Below are 14,111 nucleotides of genomic sequence, written 5' to 3'. Positions count from 1 at the left end.
CTGTTTTGTTGGCACTGTCTGTTTCCATGCCATCTTTCCCTCTTAGATTACCTGCAACTCTGTTGTTTCTCTGAAATCCTGGTGCCTTCTACCCTTTTCACTTCTCACACTGTGCTCTCTCCTCATCTTGTACTGTGTATTTTTACCTTTATACACCCCAACAGTTATTAACATCCAGCACTTTTTATCCAGGTTGAAAGCGACCTCAAAGATCATCGAGTCCAACTCTACTGTGGTTACTAGACCATGGCACCAAGTGCCACATCCAGTCTCGTCTTGAAAACCTCCAGGGATGGTGAATCCACCACCTCCCTGGGCAGCCCATTCCAAAGCCTGATCACTCTCTCCATGAAAAATCTCTTCCTAATATCCCACGTAAACCTCCCCTGGCAGAGCTTGAGTCTGTGCCCTCTTGTCCTCCTGCTGGTTGCCTGGGAGAAGAGACCAACCCCCACCTGACTCCAACCTCCTGTCAGGGAGTTGGAAAGGGTGATAAGGTCTCCCCTGAGCCTCCTCTTCTTTTGCACTTTGATAATGTGCAATTCATAGCCCTCAAAAATATGCTCCCATTTCTCCCTTACTGATGTTTTGTTTAAATGTGTGTCATTTTGAAACAACTCTACTGATTAAAACTGGCTGCATTTGCATAACTTGGCTGGAACAGGTTGTCCGTACTATGTTAGTTGTGTATCCAGCCCTTTCTGTTTGAACAAATAAAGCAATTCTCCAGTCCTGCAATTTATTATGAGGAATACATAATATTTTCTACCCTGTACACCCATTTCTACAGTATGAAACATTGTCTGAATTCTGACCAAAAAACAATTATACCACATGGATGAGGATTTTCAGGAACTTCACTGCAAAGACACTGAAAGAAAACTGAGTTGGGAAAAAAATGCCCAAGTTATTTTAAGGTTAAAAGAGCATCTGTCTACTTACTGCCACAATATAAACCCTGATGAGGACTTGGACGGAGTGGTTTGGTGGTATCCCTTGCAGGATTCGGGGCTGCCCTGCATCCAGCAAGCTGCCATCCTCAGGACTTGGGTATATGCAGAAGGAGCCCTGGCAATACATTGGCTTTTATCTCCCTCGAAAACAGATCAAGTGCAATACAAAACCAACCCTCTGAATGCAAACAAAACACCATTCATGCAGCTTGTGCTGCAGTACATACATATACACAACATATTTTTTGGTACCACTCACAGAGAACCCTGACTTCAGTACACTAAACATCATCTTTTTAAATATCTTTGCTCTATAACATGGTACAATCATCACATCTAGATGTTTGCAAGAAATATGTGTGTGCTCTTTGCTCTGTATTTTATTATTTAAAACTAACACCTGCAGGTGTTCTAAATCCAATTTTCTTAGTGCTAATATTCCAAAAAATAATATTTTGACCTTAACTGTGTATTTGCAAATTAATAATTCCACTGGGGAAGTTTCACAATGGTGTGACTGGAATCCAACTGTATTTTTGCAGCCACAATGCACCTCACATAAATCAATATTGACTCATACTGCTGAGTGGCTCATACTGCCTGAAAGCAACAAACAATTCATTTGGACAGAATTTCGCATTATAAACTAATTGAGATATCAATGAGTTTAATCAGTTCCTCTAAACTACAAAGTGTTTGAAATCCTACTAACATTACTCATGTTTTGAACTTTGCAGACTGCCTGTTGGTGTCCTGGGTCAGGCTGTAGCCATTTAAATTACACGAAATTACATATAAGGTGCTGTAACTGATTGTGCAGTAATAAAGAGGCATTAGTGGAATCTGAACTACATAATATATCTCTTCTTCCCCTCTTGAGCTTTCAAACTCCTTGTAATTCCTTGTTTCAAAACAGCAGTGACAACCTGGTGCTGGATGCTGCTTTTGTCCGTCAGAGAAAGGGAAAGGAAGAAACATGGCTAGATCTAATAAAAGAGACAATTCTATTTACAACAGACACTCAATGTCTATTTCTTTCATCCTCAGTATACCTGAAATATGCATGAAAATCTAAAGTCTCTAAATTATTACCCATTTAATCAACATTAAAGCTTACCTTAAATTTTCCTATTATTCTGTCTTCAGCATCAACATGAACTTCGTCATTAGATTTTCCTCTTAAGAGCTGAAAAGTTTTCACCCAGTCCTCAAAGTTATTAAATTCGCTCTCCAAATCTCCTTCATAAATCTTTGAAAATAGAAGAATGCTTATTTTTTGTGGTGCAGTGAATATATTTATAGCAACTTTTTTATTAGAGAATGACTAGAAATCCATTTTGACTCAAAATACAGATTCTAATAAAACCAAGGTTTGGCAAAAGTCCATGAGGAGAAAAAGTTAATTCCTCTTTTAAAACAGGACCAGTTTTGTCCTCAGCCAAATTCTTTCCCAACTATTGAAATAACGTGTTAATGCAGCAGGTAGATGTGACTCAAGAGGGGCCAAAGTGAACAGGTTAAGCACTGGTATGAGTGAAAAACAGTGTGGATGTGCTGCTCTTTGCTTCATTTTCCTCTCTTCATTGTGCCTTTGATGTACTGAGCCGTTCTGCTATGCCAATGTGTCAAAACTTCAGAGTAAAGCAGACAATAGTAAAGTGCTGTGGGGACAGAGCTTTAGGACAGCTTAAAAGGCCCAATAATTTTTCAAAGAACATGTGGGTTTTTTTCAATACTCTCCCCTGTAATTTATCAAGTGTGAAGTAGAAGGGCCTATACTACTGCCATCTCTTAAAAAATGGAAACAGAAGTTTCAAATTCCTCTTTATTCAGCTACAATCTAATCCAGTCTTTTCAAACCTCTCATCTCTCTAGTCATTTTGCATGACCCATATAGTTTTCTTTGAATTTCTTCTATCATTACCCAACTGAATCTTATGTGAGCTGAATATTATCTCCCATCAGGGAGGATGCACTAGTGATCACAGCAATGCTTTCCATACTCTTTTTTAAATGATTCGTAATAGGCTGTATGTTTCCAACATGAAATTTGGGATTTGCAGCTTCAGTGTTTTACATGCAAACAACAAAACTGAATTTTATCTGAAGTCTCTCTGGTTTTGTCCATGCTGATAAATTGAATGTCTAAGACCAAATGGGCCACATCCACCCTATGAGTCCCTGATTTCCTCTGGGTCTTGTGTGCTGAAGTGTATTATCACTGTCAATTTGTGTGTTCTATTCATCTTAAAGTGTCTGAAATAAATGTGGAGAGGGTTTGCCAAACTCAGCTGCTGATGTCAAACTTTGGGGAGATGGTGAATAACAATAGCCTTACCTCTTAGTCTTACTTCTCTCTTACCTGTAGTGTTGCTAGATTTGGAATTTCCTTCTGTCTCCTTTGCAATGTCTTACTCTTATTCTTTTTGTCTGGCTCCTCTTCTATGATCAGTGCTACGTGGTCAGAAGTCTGCTTGTCTGCAGAGATTTCATGACATCATGTAGGTTTAAGTAAGCAACGAACATCAAATGCTTCAGATAAGGATTCAAATTACATCGTAAAGAGTCCCCCTTGTTCCTTCTCCATTCATTCTTCTACTACCAGGCATAAGGTCCTCTCTTTTCCCACTGCTCCTCCCAGGCAGAAAGTTGACATTTTATCCTCTGTGACTACCAGTCTTCATGATGATGTTGGTGGACCCAGTGTGATGGTGTCCTGTATCACTCCTTCCCTGCTAGCCATCTCCCAGAACACCCTTTTCCTTCCTCTCTGACTCCTCCCCAGTGCAAACTAACAGATCTTAATAGCTTTCATATAAAATTTAAGGTTTATTTAAAACTTAAGTTCCTATTTAGGCTGACTGCTACTTCAGTATGAGGTTACCCTAGTCCTTTTCTGCTTAAAGGGTAACACAAAATATCGGGTGTATCTCACCTTGTGAAAGCCTAGAAGTATGAGAAACTGGAGGAAGTGTCTGACCAGCCTAAAGCCAGATTCCAAACATTGAAAGGGGACTTCCCAACAAAAAAGAATGAGCCCTCAAAAATGGCACTGAGATGATTAAATTCTTTTGTTGAAATCTGGATTTTGAGTTCACTTTACTTTCATTTTTTGAGTAGTTTGTGTGTGTTTGATAGTGCTAAATATTTAGAAATATATATATAATATCAGTGCTGCCCTGTATGTATAATGCTTATCATCACAGGTGAAAATACATAACAGAAACTATCAGAAGAGCATTTACAAGACATGAAGTCATCAGTCAAAATCAATATGCCACAACTGCCTGAATAGCCTATGGGTGGATGTCACAATGTCAAGTAAATTTCTAATTCTACATGAACATCACACTTTGTAGAACATATTCTTTCTCAATATTCCTTCATGTGGACAAGTGAGCTTCAGTCAGAAACTGATATCTGCCTCGGCTCTCAGCAGCCCTGATGATCACTGAGGCACCATCAACTGCTATTTCCAGAATGATGCCAAGTGGCATTTAGGTTGTGTCTTCCATTAAACAGTCTTGTGTCTTCCTTTAAACCAGAAATCACCTCAGTCACTGTCAGAGTGCAGTCAGCTCTTGCATGGGAACGTGCTTAATGTAATTCTGAATAGCAGTTCTGTGTGAACAGTAAATATTTGTTTTCTTTCCAAGCCTGCTCAATCACTCACATTTGTCTAAAAATAAAATTTTCTAGAGTTCAGTTTGATTGTGGGAGGACCTGTTAAGCCATGGATATACATGTATGGAGACACATATACATACACACATATAAAACCTATTTCCGGCCGATTTTTTTAGGTTCTTGAGCAAAAGATTTTCACTTAGAACCAGAGCTAGATGAAGTTTTTCAGATATGGAATTAACACACATGACTATGGGGTCTCCTAGCAGAAGCTCTTCCTACATCACTGATCCTGAGTTGGAATCAAAATTGAGAGGAGCTTCCTCTTCTGAATCTGTTACAAATGCAATTTAAGATTAGAATAATTTCTACCTTGTATTATTTAGGACTTCGACTTTGCAAATTTTTGTGTGTGAGATTTGAATTACAGGAAACTCATGCTAATCCATCCCTGGCTGTGAAATCTTAACTTATCCACCATCTGATCAGCTGTAGAGAAAAGAGCCCAGTATGCCAGCAGTACCCTGTTACCAGATGTTAATTGTTGGTAGTACAATAGCAGAGAATCAAAGTATTATTAGTGCAAAATAATATAAAAAATGCTAATAATTTACTTACTGTCTTCAGGTTTTCCTTCACTGGAAAAAATTCCTTTTGCCTTTCAAAAGAAAAAGATGATGGACAAACTCCTCATTATGAAAGTAATATTGAAAAGGAATCTTTCAGTAGTAAATGTACTTTTACAACATTGTGCATCCATGAGAGTTCTGGGCATACTGTGTGACTTACCTTTTGCATTTTGAGCACAGAAGCATAGTATTTTGACCACCAGTCAATAACATTTTCAGCTGATTCATCTGCAATTGTTCTTTTTCTCCTCTTTGTTGAACGTCCAATAGATTTTTTCATATCCTACCAAAGCATGGAGAAAACAGTGTTGAACCCTAGAACTGATTAAAATTATTCACCTGTCTCATGGCATTAAGCATGAATAGATGTATATGTAGAAAATTTCGACCTCCAAAAGCTAAATAAAATGCAAAATGTATTACTGTCTCTGCCTTTTATTCCAAGACACTTCACTATGATTGTCATATTATTCATGTTATTTCTATATTTCCTACTGACAGTGTCAAAACTTTGAACATTTGAGACATTGCTCCTGAGGCAACCCATAAAACACACAAATCTACAGAGATATATAAGTAATGATGTTTTAAGGGATGCAAACATTCAGATACAAATGGGTTTCTCCCATTGTAAGATTCATGGAAGTAATGAAATTAAGTGGGGTCAAAGCTGCATTGCTAACTAGTTCTCTTGAGGGCCAGCAAAACAGCATGGGTGTTAGCATCAGTGCCCAATGCCCCTAAATATGAGATCAGCAAGACATTACTATTTTACAAGGAAGGGCTAAATTCTGCAAGAGAAAGTTAACTGGCAGCTTCACCTCTACCCACCTTCCCTTTTCTCTCTTTCCTTGGATCAGAGTGCATTGGTTCAGTGGCAGGAAGTGTTGCAAGAAATGGGTCTGGCTCTACCACAGTATATTTACCCTGCTTCACCTCAGCATAGATGTGATCAGTTAAAAATGGTTCTTCTCGGGATAACTCAGCAGGCTGGGATGACTCAGGTGAAGCTGAAGTCGAAAATTTGCAAGTTAGGTAAAATTTTGCCAGAAATGCTATCATAGCATTTTATGGTCAGCAAATAATCATGTGATCAAGGGTTTGATCCTATGCTCAACACATAAAATATATACTAAGTGTTAAGCCTCTAAGTAGGTCCTTTGTCTTTTTATTTCCAGTAAGAACTGAACACTTACCATTCTCGGTTTCTGCAATGTCTAGTCTGTTTTGTGCAGCTTGAGGACCCAATGGGATTTTACATAGGAATTGCTTAAGACAATTGATGGTATGTGTTCCAACAAGGGTACTCCTCCCAAACGCTCTCCAGTCGACCACACAGATGCTTAGTGGTGGATGCAAGAGTTCATTTTCAGGCAGCTCCTAGTGCAGCAGGACAGACAGCAGGGTGAGAATTGCTAGAGAATATAGAGCACGTATAGAATATTTCTCATGCAAAGCAATGAAGCTTTTACTCTTCCCTCCCTTCTCCTCCTCAGCTATTAACATACACAAAATGCAGAATGCACACAGTGCAGGCAGTATAGTTTCATCCATGGTTTTCTGCAAAATCTGGAGAAGGCCTTGTTCTTAAGAATACAGAATGGACCGGACAGACTGTATTTCATCCTTTCTGCAAAATCTGGAGAAGGCCTTGTCCTTAAGAATACAGAATTGACCGGACAGACTGCGCTGCTGAGTTGAGTCCCATGCTGTCATATACAAGCATCTCTTGTTCTAACACACAGAGAGAATCAGGAATGAATGCCGTGTTGGAAGTTGTGAGTCTTAATGCCACTGCTGCTGTGTTGAAGGCTATTAACCTTATAAGTTCTGCAAAATCTGGAGAAGGCCTTGTCCTTAAGAATACAGAATTGACCGGACAGACTGCGCTGCTGAGTTGAGTCCCATGCTGTCATATACAAGCATCTCTTGTTCTAACACACAGAGAGAATCAGGAATGAATGCCGTGTTGGAAGTTGTGAGTCTTAATGCCACTGCTGCTGTGTTGAAGGCTATTAACCTTATAAGATGAACTACCAAAGGGAAAACAGCTCTTTGAACAAGTGACATACAATGGAAGACAAAATTACTGTAGAAAATGTACTTCAGTATTCAGGTCAGTGTTTTGATATCCTTTTCTCTTATGAATAAGTTTCTCTCTTGATCTTAGCAACAAGAGCAAACTGAACAGACTAATTTTTCTGATGCTGACCTTTTTCCACTGAAAGTACCAGCTCCTATAACCCAACCAACAGGACATCATTTTCCAGTTCATAAAAGCAAGTGTAATTGTATGAAAAGGTCCAGAGCTCATAAGACAGAAATGATCAAACCCTTTAATAGTCCAGTAACATATGAAGAAAAATTAAAAGAATGGAAAGAAAATAAAGGAAACGGAGTACTACCCTGCAAAATGGGAAAAGAGGAGGGAAAAGTGCTAAATATATCCCTGTTATCTGCCAACAAGTTCCAACCTATCAGTAAAAATCTGATTCAACCTATTTTCTAGTTTACTTAGGACATAACATGGTGAACATCATCATCTTTTATCATACAGTTGTAGTAGAAGTCTTTTAAAGCATCTTCAAATCAGTAGGTTTTTCAAAGAACTGATATCCCATAGTATTTAATCAAGACACAGAGGAAATTATTTGACAAGAAAGGAAGGAAAATGGCAATTAACACCTTGTCTAACCAGAGAACAGACAGGCAAAGAGCACCATGCTCTACGTACCACTTCAAACCAGCCTGCAAGGCCAGTGAAATTGGGATTTTTCTTGTAGCTCTGTATGACAGTGGATTTCGCTCCTCTCCCAGCACATTCGATGAGAACCTGGGGGCGATCTACAGAGAGGAGCTGGACTTTCTTCAGCTCTCTAACACCCCAGAACAAGACCTGTGTGCAGACAGAAGCACCGTTATCCTGCAGAAATCCCCCAGTCTGGGGAAAGCCATTATTGGGATCCTGTCACCACATATTCTATTGGGAATGCACAACTACCAGAAAAAAGCCCCTTAAATCTTATATCCAATAACCATCAAGATTAACGATGGAAGTTAAAACAATTAATAACATTCAACTGTTATCAATGAGTTATTGCCAACAGCAAGCCATAATAATCACATTTGCAAAAATTGTCATTTCAGCAGGGCAAGGGGACTGTTCATCTGAAAAACAGAGGCTTGGTTTGTTTCAAGTATCAGAACTGTTGAGGGAGCAAACATATCCCACAGGGGCAGAGGGATTAACAGAAGTTTGCCAGCTGAGCTAGCCCTCAGGTTTGCACTGGGTGGTGGGAGGTCTCCAAACAGCTTTCCTTTAAAGGACTGTACTCCTGGCCCGGAGGACAGCGAGGAGACTGGGTCTGAAAAACAGAGGTCTTCAGGAAAAATGGTACTTCACACAGCACATGCCAGGAGGCCCTGAAGTAGAAGGCTGGGACAGTGAAATAGGGTTATGCTACGGTTGGTGTGTGAAGGTGTGAGTCTCATGAACCTGAAATGAAGACTGGAATCCAAAGGGAGAGTGGAAGGCTTTGTGGACAACTTGAACACTGGCAGGACTGCTGATTTGTGTGAGTCAGGGTGTGGTAAGGGGCACTGGAGAAGTGTGAGGATTGATGAGATCCTGCTCTGTTGCTAAAGGTTCCCAGTTAAAATCGGGGCACACTGGCATACTTGCAGTGGCTTCATGGCCTTTTCCACCAGTGCAAGATATAGTTTATAATATCTTAAGAAAAATAGTTGTGTTATATTCATTCTGTGTTAATTCCTTGCTGGATACCCTCATTTTCCCCTATATACATTAACTTCAACTATAAAGCTGTTCTTAAAGGAATTTAGTTGTCTGGATCTGCATGCAATTTCCTTGACTTCTAAGGTGCCTGAGGAAACAGATGGAGAAGTGCAATTGTCCTGAGGTCCCTCCAGAAACAGAGGATACAGAGATGTGCTTCCTAAACATAATTTAATCTTTTTAAGACCTGAAACAGTCTGGAAAGGTGACTGCTCTGCATAGCTGTCCAAACAAGAAGCCTGCAATGAGAATGCTTCTACATTGGGTGACCTAGAGCTAATGGGGATGAATGTCCCAGCAGTGTGAAATAGAAATGTACAAGCAGCACAAAGCAGTCATGTGGTGTGGGTGATGGGAAGACCTCCATAGCGCAATTCTTAGAACTAAGTTTAAGGATTAGGTTGTCTGTTTTGCATCAGCAGAGTAGTTCATGTGGTTATTTAACCGCACAGTAACAGGTGCAAAAAAAAAAAGAATACTGCTAACAAAACCTCTTTCCTATGTACAGAAAGCAATAGATTAACTAAATGATATACCAGAACTAGTAATTGTTCTCTCGTTTCCAGCAGATTGTTGGATCTTTGACTGCAAAACTGGAATTGCTTCTGTGCTCCTGAAGAAGTGTTTCTGAGAAAGAGCCATCAAGTAACACAAGCAAAGTCTGACTTGGTATGGAAAAACGGGCAAATAAGCCGGTGGTGTGAATGCTGAAGAATGAGTGACAGTGAGTGGCGAGGCTGGGCAGCATCCAGGTATGACACTGGTTAAAAAACCTGCCATGTTTCCCTACTTTCTAGCACAAGGGTACCTCGGATCCAAAGGGTGCAAGAGAGAAGGGCAGGGAAGGTGTGTGGACATTTGTATGCAGGCAGAAAGCATTGTTTGGCTGAGGCTTGGGACCCAGAAGAAGCCTGGGAGGTGGCTGGTGCCAAATTTCAGCTCCAGTGATGTCAGTTGCAAGGGGAAGCTCTCCATCTCCTGTAGACACCTCCTTGGGCTGCACCGAGCACAGGTCCATCAGCCAGGCCCTTCCATAGGAACAGTCCCTTCCCAGCAGGTCAGGACTGAGACGTAGCTAGCCCTTGCTGACCTCAGTGGATGCACTACCTTGCATGTCCAACCTCAGAGAAACAATTTGATCTGAGCTTACCACATTCATTTTGGCATCTATATGATATTTTCATGTGATTCCTATTGATCAGGATTTTAAAATCATAATCCCTTACTGTTACAGTTCAATAAGAAAATAAAAGGAGCTGAGATTTGAAAATGGAAATATTCTAAGTAACTCACCTCCACTCTGTATTTGCTTAAAACAGGTCGTATGTTGGCTGGGACTGGGTAAATCTGGCCAGCATCTGGTGGATCCAGTGGGGGAAGTCTGTCTGGATCTGAATCAGGAATCTGAAAAATGAAGCAGTCATAACTTAGGCTGGTGTTTGAAAGAATAAAACCAGTATCAGAAGTATCTGTGAATGGCACATGGAACACACCAATTTAATGCATTTTTATAAGACACATTGCAGAACAGAACAGTTGTGCTGTGAGAGGAATGTGACCTAGATTGCTGTCTATCCCGCTAAAACATTTGGCAGGAAGAATATTCAATAGATTGGGTTTATGCACCTCACAGAAAAGGGCTCCTTTGTCCTAGCAGGACATAGTCTGCCCTAAAGACATGCATGTGCTGAAGCAAGATAATTCTGTTTACTAAAAATGGAAAGCATGGTAATTCTATTTAACAAAAATCCTGAGCAAACTACTTAGAAGACTTTCATAGGAAAATTCTAGATCTGATTTTAGTTAAAAAGAGTTGGTGAACAAGCAGTACATGTCAGCTAAACCACACATTTGCCAGAGAAACATAATACTCTCCAGCTGATATGAAATGGTGTTCCTGTTTTATTGCATGCTCTTACCATTGGAGAACTTGCAAATCACATGTCCAGTGTTAGGGCTGGGTCTCCTCTGTGCAGCTCCTAAAATCTTGTGGAAAGCAGCATTTATGTTCTTTGTGCATGATTGCACATAAGCCTGCCCCACGTTCAGGAGCTTATTTGGGTGTACACAACTGTTCTGTACCAGTTGCATGGGAGGAGAGCAGGCTCCACCACAGCTCTGAGGCTTGACCATCTCTGCCTCTTTCTGTGCTCCAGGCTTTGCTGCCTGTTTGGTTCACTTATTGGAAAGCTCCTAGACTTCATTTCCGAACTCCTTCCTAATTTTTAACAGTGTATTTATGACCTTCTCAGTCCATACAAGGCAGATCTGAAGCCTGGTCTGGTTTAGCAAATTTCTACATAAAACAGCTGAAGCCAGCACCTGATGATCACTCCCATCCTGTACTGTACATACAGCTTCTGGGAAAAGGAAACACAACTTCTGGAGTGCATCAATGTTCCTAAGCTAACTTGTCACTGTTGAAAGGCGAAGTGAGTGAGATACAGTTCTCAAAGGATCTGTGAAGTTAAAGCCTTCTGCTTCATTTAATTAGGTCATCTGTCTATGTACAGTTGTGTGGGAGTTTAATTACCATAAGGGAGAAAGAATGTGTTCTCTAGTACCTTGCAGGGGAAGGAGGAGATGGCTGGAAAATGTAATTTCTAGCATAACATCTGCAGCATAGGTGAGTATTTACATAATTAGCAGCAATAATTCACATACAAATGTGATCTACCTTTTATCAGTAAAATTAATAAGTGCACAGAACAAGAAGTGATCTAGCACTCAAATGACAGTAGACTAAAGTACCTACAAGGAGTGTTTACAAAGGGATTTTGCTTTCTTGATTTAAAAGCAAAAGTAGGTAAACTCTGAGCTCACTTTGGGCAAAATCAAGGCTCCTGGTATTCACTAATCTGTATTTTTTAGTTGACTATTTATCTAAAAGTCAGAATGCTTTGTTATAAGAATTATTTTATTCCTCCAGCAAGACTCAGCATTCATTTTGAGAAAAGAGCATTTGCTTCTTACACAACACTTCTTCAGCTGAACCAAACAGTCCCTGCAGATCACAGTTACTGAGCACAGAATGTCATAGGAAAGGTTATGGGTTGAGAATAAGAATATATCAGTAATTAGATTTTTGTTTCCATCCTCACACAATGCATCATCAGGAATTTCCTGATTTTGGAAGCAGCCACTGGCATATCAGCTCTGGGAGTGCTTTGAAGCCTGGCAGATGTTTATATACATGTACCTTTTCCTGAAAAATTCCTTTATGTTCATATTCCTATTATCTGCCATGTGATATGTTCTACAGTGATGTCACTGAAAAGAATAATACAGAGCATGAAAATAAGGACTCTAGCGTCTTTACTTACACTTCTTGTCAACTCTCTATAGAATTCTTTGGACTGTATTTGAATATCTCCCAGAAATAGTGCTGTTTCTTTGTCCCAAAAAATACCAAAACAAAATACAACACTCTTTTGTTCATCAAAAAGTGGAATTCAATTAAAAAAAGAGAAAATTATGGCTAAGTTAGTAGTCTCCCTTAGTACCCACATAATGAGGAAATATTCCACATGGTGTCCTATATCAGGTTTTCACCCAAACCATAATTAACCATCATGCTTAAAAGCCTGTTTCTATCTGTAAAACATATCACAATCTTTCACATGTTTCACTTCAGAATAAACTGCTGCAGGTTTTCAGCAGATAGAAGTTTCCTTTAACTGGTGGCTCTGCACATTTCACTGAAACTCCCTGAAATCCTGGGCATGATATACCCCACTCATGCATCTGCCAGGCTGTCCCCAGATGTAAGCTGAATTTGCTTTTGTCTCACAGTTGGAAGCCATGCAATATTTCTTTTAATATAGCACAGGTATCTGAAAATTCAGACTCCCTAATCCTGTCTGTAATATACGCCACTTCCTTTCCCTAAGTGTTAAAGCAACATTGAGAGCTCTGGTAAAGTCAGAGCCATGTGCTACTCCAAATAGCAGGTCACTGCAAAGGCATTGGGATTTTCACAGCTGTTTCCAGGCCAGAGCAGAGTTTAGGGCAGGGCAAGTGTAAGGCAAAGGAGACCCAGAGTATGCAAAGTGCAGGCAGTGGTGTGTGCATGGACAGTGGCCCCTAACAGGGTGGATGCAGTGGGTGACAGATTGCATGGGGACTGTGAGGTCCAATAGCTCCTGCTGCAATTCCCATTGATTCAAGAGGATGATGGACCTTGATGCATGGCAGCTTTTGTGAGCACAGGATATAAAGGTGAAATGGTCTAGAAAGTCTAGTTTACCTCCAGAAGCTCAAACGTAGCAAGAAGGTCTCCTCCTGAGAGATTTCCACAGTGCACTGGGTGGTAAGAAAGTTTAGGTATTTCATAGTTTTGATGAGCAAGTCTCACCACAGGGGCAGCCACGGTAGACCCAATATATTCTGCCTTACCCTAAATAAAGGAGAATACAGGTGTCAAATGCATTTGGATTTCACAGCTGTCATAGGAGACACGATGATGCAGAGCACAGTATTTGTGAAAAAAACTTTCTGAAGGAAAGGGCAATGCAAAATGCAATGCCTCTTCAGACCATCCAAAGTTTCTGAGCTCTATATTCAGTCAGTGAGACTCGGAGTCTGCCTGGTCAGAGTAAAATCTGTCTTGCCCTAGACTTAGATACAATGTTTACAGTTGTGCACAAGGGAGGTGGGGGTAAGATGCTTCTGATTTCTGTAAACTGGTCTTTGGGAGCAGGATTCACTTGGAAAAAAACAAGGATAACAGATTTGCAAGGACATAAAGCGAGTCTTAGGGCTGTTCTCAGACTATAAACTGCAAACCACGGTAACACTGAGCTCCATTCAGCAAGGTCATCCATTTAATGCCTCTTCAGTGACTCAGCTTTGCTTTCATGCTGGCATTAGGATGTAAGAACACAGATTTTTACTAAGAAGAATTTTGAGTTTACCACTGCATCATCATCGTACAGCTCGATGACGATCTCCGGTGGGAACTGAGCGATCTCTTCTCTGTCACCATGAAGAACAATCTCATTGAAGAGCAGCGTCTGGTTCCATGTGGGGGATAATGTCTGAGGAATGATCTAATGGAAGAGAGGACTTGTTTAATGAGCTATGAACTGCTTGGTTGGGAGTACTTCA

At 40.3% G+C, this 14,111-nt stretch overlaps 1 protein-coding gene across 1 annotated transcript in view; it reads right to left on the bottom strand.

Moving 5' to 3' along the window:
- LOC103798614 (fer-1-like protein 6) overlaps positions 1-14,053 on the bottom strand; it is a gene marked incomplete at its 5' end in the record, with an annotated part of 33,089 nt that extends 19,036 nt beyond the window's left edge. Inside the window, 11 exons of the mRNA XM_009070889.1 lie at positions 943-1,068; positions 2,071-2,202; positions 3,316-3,431; positions 5,199-5,238; positions 5,370-5,492; positions 6,041-6,219; positions 6,406-6,589; positions 7,944-8,105; positions 10,299-10,409; positions 13,252-13,401; positions 13,919-14,053. Coding sequence (XP_009069137.1) covers positions 943-1,068; positions 2,071-2,202; positions 3,316-3,431; positions 5,199-5,238; positions 5,370-5,492; positions 6,041-6,219; positions 6,406-6,589; positions 7,944-8,105; positions 10,299-10,409; positions 13,252-13,401; positions 13,919-14,053 — 1,458 coding nt within the window. The remainder of the gene's footprint in view (positions 1-942; positions 1,069-2,070; positions 2,203-3,315; positions 3,432-5,198; positions 5,239-5,369; positions 5,493-6,040; positions 6,220-6,405; positions 6,590-7,943; positions 8,106-10,298; positions 10,410-13,251; positions 13,402-13,918) is intronic.
- Positions 14,054-14,111: the final 58 nt, after the last annotated feature.

This window comes from Acanthisitta chloris, unplaced genomic scaffold (assembly GCF_000695815.1).
Source record: "Acanthisitta chloris isolate BGI_N310 unplaced genomic scaffold, ASM69581v1 scaffold6423, whole genome shotgun sequence".
NCBI classification, from domain to species: Eukaryota; Metazoa; Chordata; class Aves; order Passeriformes; family Acanthisittidae; genus Acanthisitta; species Acanthisitta chloris.
This window is presented reverse-complemented; position numbering and strand designations above follow the sequence as displayed.